This window comes from Leguminivora glycinivorella, chromosome 21 (genome assembly GCF_023078275.1).
Source record: "Leguminivora glycinivorella isolate SPB_JAAS2020 chromosome 21, LegGlyc_1.1, whole genome shotgun sequence".
NCBI lineage: Eukaryota > Metazoa > Arthropoda > Insecta > Lepidoptera > Tortricidae > Leguminivora > Leguminivora glycinivorella.
Genome location: NC_062991.1, coordinates 7,990,001 through 8,014,563, shown reverse-complemented (window position 1 = coordinate 8,014,563; position 24,563 = coordinate 7,990,001). Strand labels below are relative to the sequence as shown.

The 24,563-nt window shown below is 38.3% G+C and overlaps 2 protein-coding genes across 8 annotated transcripts in view; one reads left to right on the top strand and one right to left on the bottom strand.

The window, feature by feature from the left end:
• The window catches only part of LOC125237411 (transmembrane and coiled-coil domains protein 2), a 91,598-nt gene extending 80,800 nt beyond the window's left edge, over positions 1-10,798 (top strand). For 4 of the 5 annotated variants that reach the window (XM_048144456.1, XM_048144458.1, XM_048144454.1 and 1 more), the window contains exons 12-18: positions 478-625; positions 1,341-1,464; positions 2,234-2,344; positions 3,555-3,662; positions 4,756-4,949; positions 6,233-6,367; positions 7,243-10,798. In XM_048144456.1, coding sequence (XP_048000413.1) covers positions 478-625; positions 1,341-1,464; positions 2,234-2,344; positions 3,555-3,662; positions 4,756-4,949; positions 6,233-6,367; positions 7,243-7,270 — 848 coding nt within the window. In that variant the 3' untranslated portion in view covers positions 7,271-10,798. The remainder of the gene's footprint in view (positions 1-477; positions 626-1,340; positions 1,465-2,233; positions 2,345-3,554; positions 3,663-4,755; positions 4,950-6,232; positions 6,368-7,242) is intronic. The other variant, XM_048144459.1, reaches the window with a different exon arrangement.
• Positions 10,799-11,789: 991 nt separating this feature from the next.
• LOC125237578 (plastin-2) overlaps positions 11,790-24,563 on the bottom strand; it is an 82,121-nt gene continuing 69,347 nt past the window's right edge. For all 3 annotated transcript variants that reach the window (XM_048144705.1, XM_048144706.1, XM_048144707.1), the window contains exons 6-15: positions 24,189-24,352; positions 23,564-23,673; positions 22,075-22,269; positions 21,316-21,529; positions 19,353-19,483; positions 18,421-18,568; positions 17,513-17,664; positions 17,038-17,139; positions 16,486-16,655; positions 11,790-12,226 (exon numbers count right to left, since the gene is read on the bottom strand). In XM_048144705.1, coding sequence (XP_048000662.1) covers positions 11,881-12,226; positions 16,486-16,655; positions 17,038-17,139; positions 17,513-17,664; positions 18,421-18,568; positions 19,353-19,483; positions 21,316-21,529; positions 22,075-22,269; positions 23,564-23,673; positions 24,189-24,352 — 1,732 coding nt within the window. In that variant the 3' untranslated portion in view covers positions 11,790-11,880. The remainder of the gene's footprint in view (positions 12,227-16,485; positions 16,656-17,037; positions 17,140-17,512; positions 17,665-18,420; positions 18,569-19,352; positions 19,484-21,315; positions 21,530-22,074; positions 22,270-23,563; positions 23,674-24,188; positions 24,353-24,563) is intronic.

Sequence of the window (24,563 nt, the reverse complement as noted above, 5' to 3'; positions counted from 1 at the left end):
CAGAATTTGATTATCACGATTATAAGAACGTATTTTAACACGTACACTAAGTTTTTTTAGTATCAAACACATTCAAATATGTACCTACAATATTACATATGTACCATGTACAATGTACAAATTGTACCAATTTTGAATTACGATTAATGTTATTTGATTTTCATTTCGTGGCTAAATAATTGCTTTATGAGACCAACTTAACTTCAGTTATTTATCAATGAGAACGTTAAATCGTTTAAAAAAAAAAACTTTAATACTTTCGCATCCGAGTATCCGCCTGGTAGGCACTCGTGAACTGCTCAGACTCCGGACTACCCACTAGGCGGGTTATCGCCATACAATGACGGTTGTAACCTATAGGTAACGTCCGGTTTCTGGCATTTTTTGGTAATGAATGAGTTAATATTTTTCGATGTTACCACGTATGGTCTCATAAGGCACCCACCACCCAGTATTGAGTGTTTCTACAACATCCAGCGAACGCATCGTCCGAAGGCTCGCGAGCGTCCGAGGCAGGCGAGGCCGCTCCGAGGGGGTCCACTTTACCCCGCGCCGCCACATCTCCTGCCCCGAAGTTTTCCCCTGAAGCGTCGCCCAGTAGCAGCGTGACCAGTGAAGGAGCTGTGTAAGTATCCATCTTGCCTAGTTCCACCTTAAGGCGTGTCTGAAGACTCACGAGTGTCCAAAGCAGGATAAACTTGCGAGAAGCACCTTGCCCCGAGCTACGACTTTCTTTGTCCTGGGGCCCGTTTCTGGAAAGGTACATGTACAAGCCTTGTATTACAAGTGCGCGAACTGTCAAATCGTATGAGTTGTCATGGAAACACACTTGTAATACAAGGCTTGTAGCTTTCGAGAAACGGGCCACTGGAGTTCTCCCCTGAATCGTGTTCTAGTGAATCTCAAGATTTTGATTTAATACTCGCGCCTATTTATTGAATAGGTACTAAAATAAAAATTAGAAAGTTTGTAAAGGGCTGTCACAAACTTTCACACCACAAAAAAAACATTAGCCTTAATTTACTATTTTATTCCCTCCAAATGTTAGATAATTAGCAACCATTCAAATCAGCTTCTTTTTAAGAACTGTCAAAACGATTTGCTAATATGGAATTCATATGAAATCGTGAGGAGTGACGTCACGGTCAATTCATTTACTGTATAATTCTCTCTTTGGCTTATTAAATAGAAATTATGTTTAAAAATAACTATATTATACTGTCCATATTTTTCTTTTGGGTGCTTTATTTCGTGCACTGCTTAAAATATTTTATTTTTAGTATAGGAAACTAGCCTATTGTTGAAGTGTACGTTTTGTAAAATTAATGTTTTCTTGATAGATATCCGCAGCCGGGCTCCAACAACCTATCAGAGGCGGCGCTCAGCATCAAACCAATACTCAGCGAGCTGGCCGCACGTCGGGAGGACTATGAGAGGCTGGCAGAGAAACTCGACGCGCTTAAGGTTCGATTCTAATAAACGCAGTCTTACTACAAGCAATATTACAGTGGGGTAGATACAGGCCAGGGTCCAACAACCTATCAGAGGCGGCGCTCAGCATCAAACCAATACTAAGCGAGCTGGCCGCTCGTCGGGAGGACTATGAGAGGCTGGCAGAGAAACTCGACGCGCTTAAGGTTCGATTCTAATAAACGCAGTCTTACTACAAGCAATATTACAGTGGGGTAGATACAGGCCAGGGTCCAACAACCTATCAGAGGCGGCGCTCAGCATCAAACCAGTACTAAGCGAGCTGGCCGCTCGTCGGGAGGACTATGAGAGGCTGGCAGAGAAACTCGACGCGCTTAAGGTTCGATTTTAAATACTGGCTGAACATCTACTTATCCCATTTCCAAATTATTTTTGACCGGAGTGATAATGTAGTGGACCGTTATCAAAATGCGGAAATTGTCATTAAAGTAGGACTAAGCTATGGAATGCAAAAAGAAAAGGAGAAACATCTTTATGTATAAGAAGTGTACATAAAGAGCAAAACTAGAAGTAGGTGGCGCTACAAACCCCTCGTGGGCAAATTTCAAATCGCTGCCAGCGTACTTCACTCCGTCAATACCGTCTAGTTTCATGTCAATCCCTTGGTGGTCCCCTAGCGCCATTGGATAGATTTTTAACTATAATTTTAATCTGATATGGAATATGACATTGAAGGTGTATTGACTCTGCTAACTGATTAGCATATTTTTCTTCGTAACTAATAAACTGTTTTCTTATACAGAATCTATCACAAGAGGTGTCAGACCTTACCGAGCGGTTGCAGGAAGAAAGGTTCAAGACTGAGCGGTTAGAAGAGCAAATCAACGATCTCACTGAACTACATCAGAACGAGGTACGAACATCCTCTCCTCTCCCTACCTTAAATATTCCTGTAAATTGTGAAGTTAATTTCTATAAGATTTCTATCTGTGAGAACCTGTAATTGGCCTCCTGTTTCTATTGTTTCTGTTAACATGTTTCATGTGCTGTTGGTTTTCCAATAAATAAATAATAATATTTATTATTCTGCACGCAAAATTGTTGTAAACGTTTGGTTAATGTATAGCGTTTGTATTTTTTCTTATCACCATTTCGAAACACCATTTCCTGCTAGGTGTGATCAAAGTGACACTTTTCTATTCTAACGCCTTAGGCCCTTATTTACACGTTCACTGTCGTTATCAAGCCGATAAAGTTCGTTTGTCCCTTTCTGTTACACCAATACATCGGAAATGAAAAATGAAAATGAAAAATATTTTATTTTCCTTGAAAAAGGTTTACAATATTGCCATCAGTGGTTGGGACTTCCCTTTAGGTAAGTAGACCTGTATTGGGATACCCCGCTCCTCCATAACTAACAGTCCTAATAATCTAATTTTTCAAAGAAATTTTACATAGGTATATCTATTTTTTATTATTATTAATAAGCTAATAAATAAGCTAATTAATTTACTTTATATAAACTAAATGCTTATAATACTTTTAATTATTATTTATTGTATTAACCAATATATTTTAGCTGCTATATTAATACTAGTACTGAAATTTTAATACTAGTACGGAAAGGGACAAACGAACTTTATTGGCTTGATAACTTTAGTGAACGTTTATGAATAAGGGGGTAAGACTAGAATGTAATTTTTTGTAGGGTGCCATTTCGAAGCACAGAAATGCTCGGGTAATTTCGAAAGGGGAATCTTGATATGATGGAAATAATGGTGACTTTTATGTGACTTACGAAATTAAACGACTTTCGAACCTACCCCAATGCACCCTACACATTTTTTTTTTACATTTAGACTTGTATTTTTTTTTAAATATTAAATTACTTCTGTTTATTCAGAGACCATATTCTCAAATCCGCAACGCAGGCTTCGTCAGCTGAATACAAAGTCAAGTTATTAGCTACAAGCTTCTTGCATTGCTACTTGTATTGATTCCCTTTATAACCTCAACACCCTAGCCGTAAATATGTCATTTTGATTCCTTGTGACATAATTTATTTCTTTCTGAAATACTGTTAATACTAATGTGTGTCGTAATCCAAGACAATTTTATTTTAGGTTGAAAATCTAAAGCAAGCGTTAACGGACGTAGAAGAGAAGGTGCAATATCAAAGCGAAGAGAGGATACGGGATATACACGAGGCGCTCGATCTCTGTCAAACTAAAGTAAGTGTATAACTAAACACTTTAATGTTGTGACATTTGGTTTATAATATACCAAATACTTTAATAATAAACTTCAAATAATTGTGTGTGTTTAGTAAAACGTCCCACTTTGTCTGTTACCATTAAGGCGAGATTTACTTGTATCTTTATATGAATAAACTGACAAAGCGGCTTTATAGCAATCGACAAAGTGGGTCGTTTTCCCATGCACACTCACAGTAGTGTTTGTCATCAACAAATATTCCAGATTAAAATTCATACACATGACAATTTGTATTAATAAGGATCTTTGAATGTAATCAGTGCTTTAATTTTGGTTTTACTTGCCCACTCGGTTGACGCGATCACCCGAAAAATAACTCTGGCGCTATCATAAAAGCATGCTACTTTGCTCGTCCTTGAGCGGTATCATGTTGAGCTCACAGAGGTCTACTCCTATCCGCTCGACTGTATTTTAGATGATCAACAGACGACGTCCATTTAGTCACCCAAGCCTTCTTGAGCTTAGTTAATTTGTGTAAGAATTTCCTATGATATTTATGTTTTATAAGACCCATCATATATCTTTGATCATAGGTCTGAATGCCTGCCTTTTTGACGGCATGTTGTCTATGATCATATTTAAAATAAAATAAATAAGATACAGTTGTCCAATCATGTAAACTAACACTGCTGGAAAACATTAAATCAGTTTTCTCTGGAATTACACATTAATCATCACTTAAAATGTTATTATATATTTAAAAACACACACACAAAGTATTGAAAACAATCAAAAAACCACTTAAAAATATCATTTTTATCATACGAACGGGTGACATCAAAAACCCCTGACATTACTAAGTCTATTATTGTCAATGAATCGTAATGTTGGGATTACAACTTACCGTTATTACATAATTTTATCGACATTTCCAATGATTAGTAATTGTCTTTGGCCACATTTGACGTTTCTTTTGTTTACATGATTGGACGAGTAAAGATGAATTCACTGTAAATGTTTTTTTTTTTTCAATGAAATAAATTTATCTTATCGTATCTTTATCTATAATAGGCCTAAGTAGACCCTTTTGACTAGTATTTTTTTTTGTAGATTAGCAAATTAGAACAATGGATGGCCGGCGGAGTCGCCGGGGGCGGCGGCGCGGGCGGGGACGCGGGCGTGGCTGCTCTCCCGCCGAGACTACTGCTGGTGAAGCTGCTGAATGTGGCGCTCACGCTACTGCAGCTAGCGTTGTTGCTTATGGCAACTATTGCTGGTGTGGCCATGCCCTTCCTGCGCACTAGGTATGTGTAACAACCTTAACTAGAACTGTAGGCGCTGCGATAGCTCCAAAATTACTGCTAGTGAAGCTACTCAATGTGGCGCTCACGTTACTACAACTAGCATAGCAACTACAAATAGCTTCCTGCGCGCTAGGTATGTGTAACCTTAAATTAAACTATAGGTGGCGCTGCGATAGCTCCACGATTACTGCCTTTGAAGCTGCTCAACGTCGCGCTAACTTTGCTACAGCTAGCGTTGTTGCTTATGGCAAGCATTACTGATGTGGCCATGCCCTTTCTGCTAGGTATGTGTCACTTCTACTAGTCGACTTATCTCAACCCGAGAGGGATATTGACTACCTAAAAGTGAAAACGCGCTGCATCCATAGGTACTATCAGCTGCAAAAGTTCATGACGAATTTATCAATAAATTCATTCATAATTTCTCCGTGCACTTTTGCAGCGCAAACGCGCATGCAAGTTGGCTTTATATTGAAGATTGATTATTTAAGCTGATTGACTTTGTTGTTCGGGTTGAAGTGTTTTGTACAACGTTAAATAGTAATTAAACTCCCACAGTAAATGTGCAATTGCATGGAGGCGGCGTGGGAGTTATAGAAAAATCGTTCTCCCTGGGGAGTTCTGTAATTTCTAGTAGTATTATTAATATTTAACTTTTTTTTATGTTTTTACATATTTTTTTATATTGCAAGTGTGTCAAAAACTAAGTAAGTATATTGCTAACTCACCCCACGTTACACATTCATCAGAATTTTAACTATAAAACTCCCGTGAGACTGAAATATTTTAAGCGCGTTACTCCCGTGTTAAGTCGATATAACGTTCGACATGTTTCGATCCATTTCCGAGGATCTTTCTCAAGAGTAGCTCCCCCGCCTTTACGTGTCGAAAGCGCGACGCATACAGTCGTTATATAGACTTAACACGTGAGAAACCTGCTTAAAATATTTTTAAATGATCAGAATTTTGAGATTGGTCGTAACGGAACAAATAACTCCGCCATTACCGTCGTTTACATCCTGCACTTTTTTATTTTTTTTATTTTTATTATGCACTGATCGGCGATTGACCCTAGTCACACCTGATGGGAAGTGAAGACAGAGTCTAAGATGGAGCTCACCGATTCAGTAATAGCCTATTCACTCTTACTTTAAAGAGACCGAGGTCGTATTTTTCTGGGAACACATACCATTCCATGATGGTGGGAGCGCATTCCATTCCTTTGCAGTCCGCATTACAAAAGCACTTTATCCAACCAAGCAAAAAAAAACCTTTACTTCCAGAGTACGAGTCCTAACAACAAGCCTGGCCGTGATGGTCGGCGTGATGGTCCTGAAGCAGTGGCCCGAAGTCACTCAGCTGTCCGAGCACCTGGTGCGGCGGCTCAAGGAATATCTTCTCGACAAACACCATGACAGGTAATGCGAGCGAGCGCGTATGGCGTCGCACTATGGGGCAACGGGCCTTGAAACTTCTCCACTGTTTTAACATCCTGACACGTAGAAAAAGATACTGAAATTATGAAACTTTTGTTTATAAGAGAGACTTAAAGAGTAGGAAATATTTTACGCTTAGTTTGACAGCGTAACTTCCCCTCTCCTAAGGACCCATTAAACGATACGGGTAATCGCATGCGATTTTTGTTACATTGCGGACTGTTCAGGTTACATACTCAATTCAATACAATCATCAAATATAACAAAAAAACTCGCAAGCGAGTTCTCGTATCGCTTAAATGGGCTCTAAGCGTTATGTGATTGACTGATTGACCTCAAATTCGATAAATGAATGTGTCTTACACTTTACACATCTTGCAATATGCACCTTAAGTCTCTATAATAGACAAATCTTGTCTGTTTTGAACCTTGAGTTCGGAAGTTTTTCTATTAAAATTAAAGAAACAGAAAGAAGTTTCAAGTTTCGTTTCGTATTGCGTGTAGGTATTGGTTCTATAAGGATGACAAATATAGTATTGAAATACATATTATGTTATTAGTTTTTTTACGTGTCATTTTTATACTTTGTTTCATATGATCATGATTTTATTATATACTTACCACACCCAAGACGCTTTGTATGTACAATAATGTATATGTATGTATTATAGTTATACAGACATAAATCATATCAATAAAATATTGTATTTATAAATACAATATATGTATAGTAAATCCATGTAAAATATTTGTTGGACATAATTGCAATAATTATTTCAAATTTCAAAAATATTTCCGTTTTTTTTATTGTTATTTTTATTTTAGTTTTGTTTAATTTTCTTTTTTTTTCACTACAGGTATGAATGCAATGCGTTATGTGGTTAAGTAGACATAATTCGGCGCGATTGGTGAATTAGGTGAAATATTGCAATTTAGTCCTGTTTATTTTGTCATGTTCTCGGCAAAATATATGTAACATGGACGAAATTGTGTTGACATACTTATGATAAGTTGAAATTAACCCGGTTGTCTTTCATGAGAAGTGAAGTTGACGATTATTTTGACATAACAATCAACTGATGAACTCAAGTTCACTTTTCATTTATGACAAGTGTTATATCAAAATGACATTTGAAATTAAATATTGATATTTTATCAATGATGAAAATGTTTTTGACAATACCTGACATGTTTGATACTTTGTAAAGTAGAATACAGGTGGAGTTAATTCCAATGTATGGTTTTTTATTATTTTTAATAATACCACTTGTATTTTATTACTCAAACGTATATTTTTCGTAGTGGCGTGGCGTATTCAAATAAATATAAACTTTATTTCGCACAGAACAAAGTTTATTTTATATTTATTCAACCACAGTATACAACACAGAAGTTGTTGTAAAATGCAAATGAATTAATTTATTAAGAGTTCATTTTTTAAATATAGAAGTAAGATAGCTAGCTATCGTTGTCCTATTTTGTCTGTATGTTTGTCCCACGCTACTGAAGCTGTTTTAGTGTCATGAATGCTCAAATATACATGATGTTTTAGCCAAAATGTACAGAGGCATCTTAACACATGATACTAATTCTTAAAGTTTTGGAAAAAATTGTTGACACGTAAATATGTCAAACGCCTGGTGCTAACTTGCAAACAGTAGGTTGTTATTTCAATACAGGCGTCTAAGACATTTTTCGTTGTCGGCTGTAGACCTAGGCAGTCAAGCAATCTGCCTTGACATAAGCTGAGGTTTCATAGGTAGTGGTGGGGTCTCCTTTCGTAAGTCGTCTCGTTTCGTAGTCTGGAGGCGGTCACTATGTGACACGGCACCTCTATCTTAGGAAACCATAGCTTAACAGTGATATTCATAGCTGTATGTTACTTTAGTTGCGATTAGTATAATCAATGTTTTGTATAAGGGCTGGGCCCTACTAGGTCAGTGGTTGGTTGCTCGCTACCAACGTCTAGGATTTTACTGAAAATCTCGAATTCAAACGACATATTTATCACAATTCTTTCTTCATCGTAGGTGACGGATATTTTATTTATCTTTCATAATTTCCGGAAACTGCGTATTAAATATCAATTTATTCATCCGGGTTTTCGGAGAAACGAATGTAGCACATTGTAAATACTTTTTTTATGGGAAAGGTAATTGCCATCACATTAGCTTATAAAATATTGTGAATATTTTTTTTACGGAAGGCTTTAGGCGGTAGGCGTAGGCGTGTTACTCATTTACAGTACTACCATTTATACGCTTTAACAATATCTGTTTATTGAATGGCATATAATTAGAATCGTGAGATCTTCTAGAGGTAGAAAACAGTAAGGTATGGTTACCAGTTCTTAAAGGCATGTCAAAAGTTTTTGAAAAATACAGTTGACAATGCGAGTAAATAGTAGTACTGTAATCTTTGTAATTTTTTAGCAACTGTGGATGTTGTAGTCAATTTTTAATGTTAACATGCAGAATAACATATGTATATCTAGCGAAATATCCTAGCGCGGAGTGCGGGCGCTCGCTCGAAATAGTATTTTAGCGACTTCGGTTTTTTCTCTCCTTATTGATTATTAAAGTGTCTTAATAAACTGTTAGCAATAATATTCTAGGATAAAAACTGTAAGTCATATGGAACGCTTAGCGGCATATCAAAGAATTATAAATGATATCTAAAAACCATGTCTCTGAAGAGATCAGAGGCCGCAGACAAGTGGCCAATGAAATGCTCCTTGGCGAACGATAAATAACTAACCCCGATCGCTATTCCGTATTAATGTTATACAGAGAGTTGCGTATCGTATCGTCCGCCGCCGTATAGCTTGGCCAATTGTAAACGGGTTCAGTGCTCAGTCGTGTTGATAACGTTCTTCAAGCAAGGACTTGTAGCAACTGTCCAGTACTTTAGCGGGCGATTTTAGAATAGTCCTGCGAGCGTCCGCACCCCGCGTTATACTCGGTGAATCTAGGAAAATCTTTTTATTAATAAACTAAACAATACTATAATTGATATTTTTAAAGCGAATACATTCCAAATTTCTTACGGAATAGCGAGTATCATAGCCAATATACTAACTAGAATAGTCTAATTCGCCGAGTCGACCAGTTGTTGCGATGTACAAAGGTTTTGCAGTTGATCGTTAAGTTCTCGATGTAATTATGTACATATTATTTACGTTTTGTTATAAGTTTATTTTTGTGACGTTTATTGGCTCCTCGCATGTTGTTGACAAATGTAAATGTTGTGCATACGAATGAAATGGCAAATAAATTATTATAATATTCAAACATTGTTGGATTCATTATCGCGTTGTGAGATTGGACATTAAGGTAACCTATTATTGCAATGTGTTATAATATAAGCAATACTATTGAATGGTTTAAACAATTACTATTTCAAACATTTTATTTATTCACTTTATTTTAAATTCTGTGAACTAAGAGAGGTTTGACATGTTGAGTTGAGACACATGCATACAACTGTTTTTAACTTAACCGTATTTTTACTTTGTCTAAGTCGAAAACGAGATTAGAGTTCCTAGTTTTGTTAACGAAGATTTAACATAACAACGCTATACGTCAAATAAATTATAACGATTATAGTACCCTAGCTAGTTTGATAGAGTATTTAGACTTAAAATCTTCGTTAGCTAAACTCTAAAATATTATATCAGATTGAATGAATGATATTATTTATTGGCGATTTTTATTTATTTTAATTTTTAAACATTGTAAAAGCAGAGAGTGGACAGTTATAGGCGACTAATTTTAATAAAGCTTGGCTATTACAACTAAAATTGCAAATAAACAGACATGTTTGAATCTCTTTAAAAGTGGCAGTAATTTCGCTCTAATATAACTTTCTACTCTCTGATAAGTCAGTGGGCCTACTGCAAAAATCTAAATTGTTTATCTGCACATGCGAGGTAGATACCTCAGAGCATATAGGTAATACTAGAGAACGGAGTGTATCAGTTGTTAGCTCACTGAGAGTTGTGTGCGTGCGTGATGACACGACTCGCTGGTCGTTCGCATGTAATGTACACAGACATGGAAATGATGCGCGTATGTTGCGCAATAGCCCAATAGAAGCGCCCATCTACTAGTATGTGTGTGTGTGTTGGTTCGCGAACTTGCGACAGGCGTATTCAAATGGCCCGGCATGGCCGATCACCTTCCTTCCATCTGTGGTATCTACTTACTTTTGCATATTTTGAGACAGAACAATGAAAATTTCATTTTCGCGGTAGGCCCGTAGCTCTTCGTTGTATCACATTGGTTTTATTGTTTGATTCTCGAGCCTATCGAAGTGTCTGAAATTGTACATGTGTATTAAATGAGAGTAATATGTTGTACATTTTGTTGCCGGCTATGGATTGATTATTTAATTAAATCATCACAAACTATTAAACTGGATTTTATTTAGTAATGTTTGTCATTTAACATGTTCTCCGTCTGTCTGAATCGTAAACCATACAGCTTTGCAATAAGACTTGCCGTGCGATATATGTGGGGCAACTGGACAAGTGGACAGTGAACATGTTAATACGAGAAGTTTACCCTGTAGCTGTAGTTATATTTTTCGCACGCGCGCACGGTAGCGAACGGACGTGTCATACGTACTTGTCAGTGTTGTGTTTACAATTATTTGTGACTAATGGACACCAAATGCGATGCCTGTAAGGACGTTATCTACGACATTTCATATATGGAGTGTGCTAGAGACATGCAAAAAAATGTACGATCTGAAAAGTCTGTCGATGATGACAGCAATTTGAAGTGCTTACGCTGGAGTAGGTACAAGTGAAATTGTATTTGTCCGGAATGTGTGTGTACTATTCCCAAACAAGGAAATGCGGATACGCCAGTTCGAGCTTATCTTATTTAGTAAATCCCCTATACATAGAACATGTAGGTTCCGATAGAAATAGTGCGTGAGCTTTCAAGAGGGCCTTTGATTTTACAACGACAATTACGGGAATGTCCAATATACGATCTTACACGAAACCCGAAGGCCCTCTGAAATCTCACGGGACCTTAGGTATTCCTTTTTAGAGAAGGGAGAGATAAATAAAGTAATAAAATAAAAATGAAAAATTGTGTATTAAAATCTTTGCTTACAAAATATTTGCATACAATATTTTACAAAATAAATAATCATACATAAAAATACGATTTTCATTTGGTTCGATACTCGAGGTTTAAGATGCCGCAATAGTGCTAGCAAAGGATATCTGTAAATTGAATAAATGATTCCTGGTTTTACTGCCATTATAATTTAGTATCGTAATTTTGCCATGAAGTACCTAGTTTAGGTATAAAATACCCGATAAACATAGATAAATTAAATATAAGCACATCGTGCAGGGCAGTAACCACAGATGTCATCTAAATCTAGTTCCGTGGCAGTAACAAAGGCACGGAAATTCTAATTCTTAGTAACTTCATTAATAGGAATTCGTGTTATTTCACGATAATTAAGTTAATACTCTTCTAGTTTTTGACAAAATTATACGTAGTAGAATTAACAGAGGCGGACCTATCCAACAAAGGTTTGGGCGGCAGCGCAGGTTTGTCCATAGGCGATCCCAGACCTGAGTCATCAAAGTCCACCTCTACCAAGTTCTGGTCGATAACTGACTCAGGGTCAGCCTCGACTTCTACAAGATTCTGGTCAATGACTGACTCTGGCTCTGCTTCTACTTCTACAAGATTATGGTCGATGAAAGACTCGGGTTCCGCCTCGTCGACAACTTCTACGAGGTTCTGGTCGTATTCTTCGTCGGGCTGGTCGATTATCTCGACTTCTATGGAATCGTCGAGGAACACTGCTGGGGACCTATGAGGAATTTTAGTGGAAATAGAAGTGTGTTAGTTTTGATAGTAAGAAAGTGAGTATAGAGCGTTTGGAAGAAATTAAGTTTTTAATGTCAGGGCCACAACAGGTAAAATCGAAATTCTAAGCGTTTTTCTCTGTCATTTTAATTGTCTTTGTTCGAGTGAAAGAAAGAGTCTCAAATGATGAACTTCGAATATCTCGGTTATAAGTGTTATAACCCTGATTTCATAGTATAGGTTTGTATTGCACAGTCGCTTCATCACCACATACATCGAAAATTTTAAGCAAATACCACTTTTAATCGAATTTAAGCGTACTTAGGGCCGGTTGCATGAAACCGTCTGTCACCGTTAAAGCGTTCGTTAAATTTTATTGTATGGGAAGTTCCATAGACGTCTGCTGCGTGACAATGATGTGTCTGTCAAATGTGGTTGATGCAACTGGCCCTTAGAGAGAAATGAGAAAAGTGGTCGTAATTTTAAATGGTATTTATTCGTAAGTTCGACCGAAATAAACATACAAAGAAATTAACTCTCTAGAGAAAATAATAATTGCTTACCCATATTACTCTACAGATTTCACCTCATGATAACTTAATACAGAAACTTAAGAACACTGACATACCAACATTCACGAAAAGGACAGACACAACAAGAAAGCACCCAAGCCATAATAGAATAAGACATAGGAGAATAGTAAGATATTTAATAGAATAAAGTAAATAAAATACATCTTTAGCTTTACCAATTCCGTTTTATTCATTAATCAGCTTACATTTGTCCATACATTAGTGACCCTAGCGAATAATCTATGTCGATACATAGTGCAGGAGCCATCTGTCACAAAGCGGTCAAATAAAAGGAATATGAAGCAAATCTGTTCCATTAAATAAATCTAAAATATCGGTAATAATATTTTTCATAATAAAAATCTTAACAAAATAAAAATTTACAATTAAAAATATAGTAAAATTAAATCGTTGTTTCCCGAGGGAACGTCCTCAATAAAATGCTCTACAAAAATATTTCACAAGACTTAATATTAACTTAGCAAATATACATTCAAAAATTAAATATATATTGATTATGGGATTTATAAGAATAATGGTAGAAATGCCAAAAGGGAATGAATATTGCTTTAGGAATGTAGGTTTTAGGTCGGTTGTCATATATAATGTGTCTTTCCATCGCCAAAAGGTCATTTTGCTTCAAGCATCAATGAAGACATTGCTAAAATTAAAACTTTACGCATAAGGACCCTTGTCTTTAGAAAGCCACTAAATAAAGGGGTATACTATCTTACACATACACAATTCCACATTCACGTTATTGCCAATTCCCACACAAACTGTTTTAAAGCAGATACTTATTAAATTAGAGAGTTAACTTTTTTTGAATTTTTTACTAAAATAAAGATGTTAATTTGATTTCCATTATGTCCATACTATTTTTTTTGTTAAGTGTAAATTAGCACAAAATATATTGACTAAATTATTGTTATTTCGTAAGTTACAAGTGTTTTATCTAGGACACAGTTACGTGCTTGAGCTAAATGTTCTAATTTTCGATAAAATTAATCCTCTAATATAAACACAGTATACGTCTAAAACGATAACATAACACCCTTTATAAGAATGATAACTTTGTTTGGAAGCCAAAACATATCAAAATTAGTGTAAAATTTTATGAACCTACAAATAAACGAGAATCTTAGCCCAACTAATCGCGATTGCTTGAAAGCAAGAAAGCGTTTTCAGAAAAAAGTATTGAAAGCCTGATTTTTAAGAATCTGGACGCTTTTGGGCTCATTCTACTCAGAATCGTCAGTATTTACTTTCCTTCCAATAAAAAAGTTGTCCCAAAATGTAATGGAAAGATCGATTACGTCATGTCTTAATGTGTTATTCCATACATATTTTGGGACATAATTTTTACCGTCAGAATTGAAACTCGATTCTGAGTCGAAGAGACCCGAAGATATCAGAATCTGCAGTATCAAGTTTTCAATACTTTTTCATGAAAACGCTCGTGTTCGTTGTATAAGTGTATAAAACATTGACACGTTGTAATACTAATCCATAAGTACTAGTGTAAGCCGTCGCTCGACTACAGGCGTTGGCAACTTACTGCAACCCTCATGTATATTTTAGCTATCAGTCTAATCTAAAAACTTATACTATTTTATCCCGTACATCTACCATGAGATGTTATTTAACGTTTCCACGTCAAATATCAACCCATGGTAGTCGTGCAGTTATTTTTATGGTAGAATTAGTACAAAAAAATTGTTCCCATAATTTTAACGTCAGTAAAAAAATAATACGTATAGAACGAAGTTTGAAATAAAAATTACTAAGTAAGAAAATGTAGGGTTGAACAGTACAGTTAGCGCTATATCTTCATGGCCTAATATTAAATAAGTTACCCTTAACATACATTGTTACATACACATATTATTTTATATACTTAATATAATCCCACCTCGCAGCTATTTATTCATTTAAATTGATTTAATTATTATCCTTGTTACATGGAATGGGGATTGATTTACATTAAATCAATTTAAATAAAACCCAGGACATCACAAAATACCTTAACCACGCTGTACGGTGACTAACAAATGTTAGGACACTATTTTTCTCACACTAGAAGTCCTACCGCGTTCACAACTTTGGCCCTGACATTTTCATCAGCATGTGCGTAACTTATTTTCTATGCATCGCACATCATCATCTCATAGTGCAAGCGACGTGTACGGTGAACCATTTGAATCCTAGGCCACTCTAGAACTCTGTCTTATTAAAATCGTGCTTTATTCACCTTGAAGTTGCCTGAGAACAGGTTCTCGGGTCTCAGGGGTTCTACAGTAGATTGAAATTAATTGACTACAAAGTAACGCATCTAATATGTCAGGTCAAATCGTGTTAGTTCTATAGGAGGTTATACTTAACGAAAATGTCACAACATTTATAAGTTGTCCCGTACAGCACATACTTAGATTATAAAGTGTATAAAATGATTGGAATAACTGATTTTTAATATGAGCGGTAGCAGAAAATCTATAATATTGCTTGTACCTTTAGGTGGGTTATTTTTATAAGTATGCTTGGAACGATTCTATTGTAGGCCTGTTTATAAAATACTTAAATTCAAGTACATTCCAAGCCTTTTGCTTAACCTAAAATGTATATTTTATATTATTACTTTTAATCAGGATCATTTTATTTATATGAATAAGAGTAAAAAAAAAACTTTAGCACAGATACAGTGAATATGATTTTTAAACATGATTATTGATTAACACTTACCAAGAACCCGACTGTCGGGCACAAAATAGCCGAAAATGGATTGAATGATTAACCATGATACATATATCATAGACATATAAAACGTTTCACAAAACCTTAACCAAAGACTCTTGAGAGACTTCCATACAAAAATGCCAAAAACATTATTCCTAAATAGTCTCTAAAGAGTTGCGAGCAACTGTCACAGACAATACAGTACCATACAAAACAAGTCAATTGATCATAAGTGCATTTAGATAATTTGTAAAAAAAATTATATTTCAAAGAAACATATTTATGTTTGATTGAAATTCATTTACTAAAAATGTAAATGCACTATGAAATTTAAAAGATTTGCGTCACAAAATCCATACAGTTTCGTTTATTTGAGGACAGTACTACAATTACATATAAATTGGTGTATTGACTGATTTTCGATCCAAATCTTCGTACCAGTGAGATTCTTCAAATATTCTTTAGCTTAAAAAGTTAGCGCAATGAATAAAATGTTTTATTGTTACAGGTGCGTAGTGTTATGAGTTTAATTAATTTGTTTTTTTTTTTTTAAATCTCAATGATACTAAGGTTGAATCACTTAGTTTAATTAACCCTTACAATCATTGGCAAACAAACTTATTGTTGGCATTTTTATTTTACATGCTTGATACATAGATAAATAATGAAATATGTTAAGTTAAGCGTGGCGACAAAGATTCTGCAGAATTCAGAGGTAGTTTATATAACTACATGTATGCATAGTCGCGTCCGTATACTCAAAAACACAACAACATTACAGCTCAAACAGAGAACAAAAATGCCAACATAAGTAGTTCACCCTTCCTACCTCTGCCGTCAGTATAATACCGAGTGGCGACTGATGTTACAGTACTATCCCTCTCTACCGCAAGGGGTCTCCAATACTAGGAAAGAGACAGTAACACGAGTCAGTCGGCAGCCAGTACGGGTGACTTACGCGGTGACGGGCGCGTCCATGGCGGGGATGTAGTCGAGCGCCATGAGGCAGGCGAACACGGTCATGATCATCTTGGGCTTGCGCTCCGTGATGTCCTCGGGCAGCGCGTACACGCGCGCGCCGCAGCGCCGAGCCATGGACACTGCGTACTTCGCGTTCGCCAGGTTCTCCTGCGGATTCAGAACAATTGGTTGTAAGCAAAAATACCAAGAAGCGTAAAATTGCACACCTGAAAATCTTGGCACTAAAAAAAAAGACATAAAATTCAAATTTTCCACGGGATTTAAACCTTTTCCCCTACATTTACAATCAATTTTTAAATCTCGTCGTTGATTTCGCCAACGTCAAGGTTTAGGAATATACTACATAAAGTAATCGGCCGATGAACCTTACATTTTCACATTTGCTTTGTTTTGCGATTTGTTAGATATGTGCGTCATTTAACGTCGGCCCAGAAAAACAACAAACATCGGAGTCTACATTTTTACAGCTCTTTTAATGTCCACGAAAGTAATTCTGTATTAAAACCTAAAAAATAAAATATAACAATACCTCTTCGTTACCGCCAGGTAGAACCAGGTCGTAGTTGATAGCACCAGGCTTGATGGCGTCAATCAGGTCAATCACCACTTTGCCGTCCGCGAGCACCTCATCCTGAAACATCACGAAAATTTTGATTCATTAATCTCCACTCTCCCAGTACCATACAGAAAAAGGTACGGTGGCCTAGAGCCACTGGCCTAGATGGCGTTACACCTTTGGGGGACGCTCGGCTAGATGGCGTTAATATTAATATTTGACATTATAACATATATCAAGCTAAGAATATGTGCCAAATTGTCAAAACTGAGGTTCAAAAGTTTTAAGCCTGTGTCAAGAGATGGCACTGCTGATGCACTTTGATTACACATTTTACTTCGACAGTAACTCTCTATAATACTGGATCCTCTTTGATTAACGTTAATGCCAGACAGAAGCCAAAAGCCTTGGAAAATCTATAATATTTTGGTTTAAATTGGGAACTTACCTGGAAGCTCTTGATGGAGGAGTTCTTGCCGGCGGAGGCCAGCTTGTTGTTGACCCACTGCACGATCTCCTTCTCGATGATGGGGTTGCCCGTGTTGGCCAGTCGCGTCAGCACCGACAGAGTGTACGCGCGCATCAGTTGCCAGATCAGCGCTGAAAAAAAAAGTTAAATAATATTCCAAGTGATATATAAATTTGTGACTTATTGGATATCATCTCGGTCGCTTTAACACTCAGACGAAGGATACTATAGACTTGACGCAAGCGTACACCCGTAAGGGACAGATATAGAATAATGGAGCGAATTTAAGAATCACTTTAAAAATGGCTGACAGTTTACCATAAACAACCTACGTAATTTGGGCGGATAATAAGCTTGACAAGCCACGTCCTTACGTACTTACAAACTCGTTTGTGGCAACGGCGGAAAAGTGAAACTATGACAAAGACAAAAAATAACATTTTGCTCTCTGTCACTCTTATTATAATTTGTATGTGACCATCTCGTTCGGTAGTGGTATTATTATTTAGCTGTCTAGTTTATAGTATCCTTTGTTTAAGCTTTAACACGTCTGTGGACACTTGACGTCTTTCTATTGTTCACGAACGGCTTAGCCCTGATATTACCCTTATAGTTTGTGTCAAACACCTAACACCAAGAGCTACAAACGCCAAACAGAACAATCAAAAATTATGTCGTGTCCCATTTTAATATTATTTTACGTTTTAACAGTGATATTACTGATTGATGTAATGTTAGCAGGTCCAAGAAGTTGTCCTTCGAAAAAGGCGCCTAATTTAAATTTTCCATGAGCCGATAAACATTCGCGCCTACATATTTTAAATTTGTCGCTTTTATAGGGATGGTAACGGCTTGACAGACTATAAATGTGTCTTCATTATCATTACCTAGTGTGAGCGTGGCGTTGCCCTCATTAATATCAGCGCCGGCGATGCCGACGAGCGAGAAGCCGAGCTGGCGGCCGAGCTCCACCGCGTAGTTACAGTTCTCGAGTCGCTCCATGAACTTGCGCAGCTTCGAGAACTGTCGGTGGACCTGGAGAAAAAATGACATGTATTTAATTACTGATTATTTCAACCATCCAATAGTTAGTATTCAGTTAGTATTCGCGTAGTTGCCGCGAAATAAATCTAGTAAGAAAAGCGCATTAAGTTACAAACAGTATTAATAGTCTTACAGGAAAACCAAATAAGCCACAGAGGTCAAACAAAATCTATCTCACCAAAAGCAACAATAATTTTACTGTCAGTATTTGTAGTTAATGTATGTATCCAGTAGACGGTCATTAACCAATAAAATAAATAAATTATTTATTTATTCAAATGTAAATTTTAATAAATGCATCAGTGTTCCTAAAAGCAAAGAGGATCGAGTATTATAGAGAGTTACTGAAATGTGTAATCACAGTGCATTTACAGCCATTTCGACACAGGTTTAAAAAATCAGTTTTGACAATTTGACGCATACTCTTAGCTTGATGTGTTGAAATGTCAAATATTATTATTAGCGCCATCTAGCCGATCGTCCGCCAAAGGTGTATCGCCATCTAGGTCACCGTACCTGTTTCTATATGGTTTTGAGGTACTTTTTTTTCTTAGACTTTATCTGTCTATACGAAGTTACATACGTCTTTGCAAAAAGTAAAATCCTGCTGTATGATTTTTTTTTTTCAATTAAAAATCTGTGGGACAGTCCGCCAAAAAAGTGGTTAACACTTTTCGACCTTAAAAAATTTTAAAAATAGACTTTCGAAAAGTGGTGAAATCACCGCTAGCGATTAGAATTTAAAATCGATTCTGCCGGATAAAAAGTGAGTTACCTTCTTCCAGTTGACGATGCCGGGGCGGATGATGTCGTACAGCTGGAAGATGACGAGCCCGTCCGTCAGGTCGGCGTACAGCCAGTTCACGTGCGGCGCCACGCCCATAGAGTTCATCCAGTTGCGGTATGCTGGAACACAACATGTCACTTTAAATATACAGTCGGATTTATCATAAATAGCATGTATGAAGACTTTTTAGACTTAAGCGAGGTGTGTATCAGCTCGCAAAACAAAAGAAGCAAGCAGAGCAGCTGCGGCAGCGGAAATTTTATCCATACCGCGCTAATTGCAGTGACAAAGTTTTAAAGAAATGTGAGGAAGGCTATGGAATAGTACATTCCGATACAAGTGCGTAAAAAAGGAAGTTCGAAACGAGTGGCGATAAATTAAAATACGACCGAAGGGAGTGTTTTAAATCGACACGAGTTACGAATTTCCTTTTTGCATGTGTATCGTACGACGTTTTTCAGTACAGATGGTTATCCGAAGTTTCGATCTGACATATAATGAACCATTTCTCGCACTAGTGCGTAAAAAAGCACCATTTGTACTGAAAAGTTTATTACGGTGCGGCATACATGCAGTTCCTCTTATCTTAGAGTCTTCCGCTCTGACGCGTCAGGCAGGGATAGTGCTTCAACAAGTAGGCCGTGAACACCTAGTTCAGCTTCTGTGCTCAGAGCTTGCATCCTGTAGGAACAGCTGGGATCATGGAGCAGGTGCAGTTCGTATATATTGCATGTTAGTGTAAGTTATAATTTATTATTACCTAGAATCCGTTTCCTGCGCCGTTTGTACTGTATGCCTACTACCATCTCCAATTCTCCCTCAATTGCTCAAAGGTTAACTGGAAGAGATCCCTTAAAGGGATAAGTTCGCCTTTGTACTTATAATAAGCTCTTTTTCCTGTATGTTGTATTATTTTCTGGTACAATAAAGTGTTTTACTACTACTACTACAGTATACTAACTCTTCTCGCGGGTCTCGTCCAGCTGGCCGTCCTCGCTGAACAGATTGGCCACGAGCACCTAGTTCAGCTTGTGTAGTCAGAGCTGGAAGCCTGAAGGAACAGCTGGAATCACGGAGCAGATGCAGTATACTCACTCTTCTCCTCGCGGGTCTCGTCCAGCTGGTGCAGCTGTCCTACCTCGCTCTGCCGCTGGAGACACGGGTGCTGGTTGAACAGATTGGCTACTAACACCTAGTTCAGTTTGTGTGTGAGCTTGAAGTCTGTAGGAACAGCTGGGATCACGGAGCAGATGCAGTATACTCACTCTTCTCCTCGCGGGTCTCGTCCAGCTGGTGCAGCTGTCCTACCTCGCTCTGGCGCTGGAAACACGGGTGCTGGTTGAATAGATTGGCTACTAACACTTAGTTCAGTTTGTGTGAGAGCTTGAAGCCTGTAGGAACAGCTGGAATCTCGGAGCAGATGCAGTATACTCACTCTTCTCCTCGCGGGTCTCGTCCAGCTGGTGGAGCTGGCCGTCGTCCTCGCTCTGGCGCTGGAGACAGGGGTGCTGGTTGAACAGGTTGGCTACTAACACCTAGTTCAGTTTGTGTGTGAGCTTGAAGCCTGTAGGAACAGCTGGGATCACGGAGCAGATGCAGTATACTCACTCTTCTCCTCGCGGGTCTCGTCCAGCTGGTGGAGCTGTCCTACCTCGCTCTGCCGCTGGAGACACGGGTGCTGGTTGAACAGATTGGCTACTAACACCTAGTTCAGTTTGTGTGTGAGCTTGAAGCCTGTAGGAACAGCTGGGATCACGGAGCAGATGCAGTATACTCACTCTTCTCCTCGCGGGTCTCGTCCAGCTGGTGCAGCTGGCCGTCGTCCTCGCTCTGGCGCTGGAGACAGGGGTGCTGGTTGAACAGATTGGCTACTAACACCTAGTTCAGTTTGTGTGTGAGCTTGAAGCCTGTAGGAACAGCTGGGATCACGGAGCAGATGCAGTATACTCACTCTTCTCCTCGCGGGTCTCGTCCAGCTGGTGCAGCTGGCCGTCGTCCTCGCTCTGGCGCTGGAGACAGGGGTGTTGGTTGAACAGGTTGGCCACGAACGCCAGGTTGAGCTTGTAGACGCCTCCGACAACGTCAGCAGGAGAGACGAAGGCGCGGCAACGGAGCTTGGCGGCCTGTTGCAACATGAGCTCGGCACGGCGGAGCAGGTCTTGTTCCTGGAATAACATGTCGCTTTTAGTTATTTTCTGCTTTTCGACTCTTTAATAGAATAATAGACCAAGTGATAGATAGGTCCAATCACCCTAAGACCGCAGAGTGACGTTAGGTAATGAGGAGCGATCTGTTTGAGCAGATCTCGGAATCTGCCACGTCCTGCTGAAAGTTGGTGCAGCTGATGATAGATCTGGTGTCGAATTGCTTCAAAAGTTACCTTGAAAGCATCCAGAGTAACTTTAGCGTCCTGACGAGGAATTTGCTTGAGCAGATAGCAGATATCTGAATATGCCACGTCCTGCTGGAAGTGGGGGCAGCGAATGGGGAAATAGGGTTATAATGCCAACACTCTACTACTGTAAACAAGACATCAGGACCAAGAACTGACCTTCAGAAGCGTCCAGAGTGACATTGACATCTTAAGTATATCATCTCCGAATCTGCCACATCCTGCTGGAAATTAGTGCAGCGATATATGATGCCGGCAGACTGCAGCTGTTGGAAATCTCAGCTAGTAGTGGGCCTTACCTCAGGATATAGAACTTACCCTAAGAGCGTCCAGGGTGACGTTGGCGTCTTGTGGAGCGATCTGCTTGAGCAGATACGAGTAGATTTCAGAATCTGCCACGTCTTGCTGGAAGTTGGTGCAGCGGCGCGTAATTCCAGCCGACTGCAGCTGGTGGTTGACCCAGCGCAGCAGGATGGCTTCCGGAGACAGGGCCATGAGGTCCTCGATGCGCTCCTAGGGGAAAAAGATTTTAGATTAGAAAAAATACTGGATAGATAATCATGGTGGTTTTTATTGTTGAAGGTCAAGATCCATTACGGTTCTTCAAGACTACGGAAGTAAGTAAGAAAACATTTAGCTATCAGATCACACTGAAGGGGCGCTTGGAATTAATCAATTTCTGCTAAAAAATAGAAAGTCTCCAGATAGTTTTTAATGTCCGAAATATTAAAATAGGGCCACAGTAAGTAAGTAGGAAAACATTTAGCTATCAGATCACACCGGAATGGTGCCTGGAATTAGTCAATAGGCTACTTGCCTCCTAGTCAAATCAGCTTCTTTTTAAGAACTGTCAAAACGAATTTGAACGACTTGCTAATTTATGGAATTTAGATGAAATCGAATTGAGTGACGTCACGGTCAACTCAGTCACTTTATATATTACTTGACTTATAAAATAGAAAGTGGATTTAAAAATAACTTTGGTCCCTGTTTTTCTTATAATTATCTGATGCTTTATTTCGTGCACGGTATAATAGTTATTTTCCCCTCACTAGCTCGGAAACACGTGTTTTGTCCTTTAATAACAGCGGGTAAAAACGCATTTTATCCACTAGTGGGTAAAGTAATTTGACCTTGAATAACAAATAACTATTGTTATACAAGGGGGCAAAGTTGTATTTTAACGCCGAGTGTGGAATTGAAAAACGAGCAAGTGAAAGGATTCTATAGTTGAACCACGAGCGAAGCGAGTGGTTCGAGAATAGAATCCTGAACTTGCGAGTTTTTTAACACACGAGAAGTAAAATACATTTGCACCCGAGTGTAATACAAAACTTTTCCCCTCACTATAACGAGGAAACTGCAACGCAAAAAATGCGTTTATCACTGCTTCCAGTAGTTCCACAGGTGGTAAATCATCTTTATTACTAGATTCACCTACTTTTATCAATTTTAAAGCAGTTAATTTGACTTTATTCAAGGTCAAATTACTTTACCCACTAGTGGACAAAATGCGTTTTTATCCACTGGTATTAAAGGACAAAACACGTGTTTCCGAGCTAGTGAGGGGAAAAATATTTTATTTTAACTACAGTCAAGTACCCTATTTCTACAAACAAAATGGACTTGGCGGGGGCATTGCCCTGTGCATCCAGATAGCCCAGATAGTTTTTACTCTCCAAAATATTTTTTTAAATCGGCTATAATTTTATTTTGAGACTTTGAGCCCTTAACGAGATGGGTGTGACTGTGAAAGCTAATTTTTTGTAAACAGAACGATTTTGAAAGTTCTTTTGGGTAGGCTCACCTCATCGTTAAGCAGTTCGGTAAGTCCAGGACAGTGCTCCAAGGTGATCTGGTTGAAGAGACCGATGCGGATGATCTGCCACAGCAGACCCAGTACCAAGTGGGGTTTGCCTGGAAACAAGTGAATAGGTAGTTGTAATAAAGCTATGTAAGGTCAATATGGAGGAGACCGTCTTAGTTTTGTCAAAGGCGCTTTCTCTCGTCTTTGGTGTCACAATGAGGCACAATGGCGTTATTCCAAGGACGCCTATTGCCAAATACATTTCTTGTTATTGTATAGTTACCCCGTTATTCATAAACGTACTCTAAAGTTATCAAGCCGATAAAGTTAGTTTGTCCTTTTCTATCACACCAATATGCCGGAGATATCGACAATCCACGCAAGTAGCTACAAGGATCTACAAGGATCGGCCATACGATAGATTTGTAACTCAGTTGTGTTTAAGAGCAGAAAAAATAATATATCCTTAAAAATGGAAAGAAAAGACTAAAAATTTGGTTAGATTCCATAATGCACAAACAAGACGTTAATATAGAAGACTCTAGCACAATTGTCGCCAGTATCCATACTTGAAGTCCACTGCAAGTATGGACTCGCGCGACAACAAAAGTTTAATTATCTGTACCTTTAGCCAAGTCATGTGCGTCGATGTTGACGATGTTGCATCCAATAGCCTGTGAAGAAACGAGAGCCAACGTCAGGTTCTCGTGTTTGGTGTACAGGGTGAGGTTCTTCTTGTTGATGGCGCGCTCGTCTATCGTGTCAGGGCACGAATGGTTTATCACTTTGCTGAAAAAGAGAAGCAAAAAATATAAGAAACTAGGCAATAATATTGTCTTCGGTTCGGTTAGCGCAGGGGTTTCCAAGCCCCGGCCCGCGGGCCAAATCCGGCCCGCCAAGCGTTCCAATCCGGTCAAACAGGGTTTTCGTCCGTCGGACCAACTGTATGGTAAAGCCTGACGCCTTTTTCCGTACAGTTGGCAAGACGCCGACGCTCGCG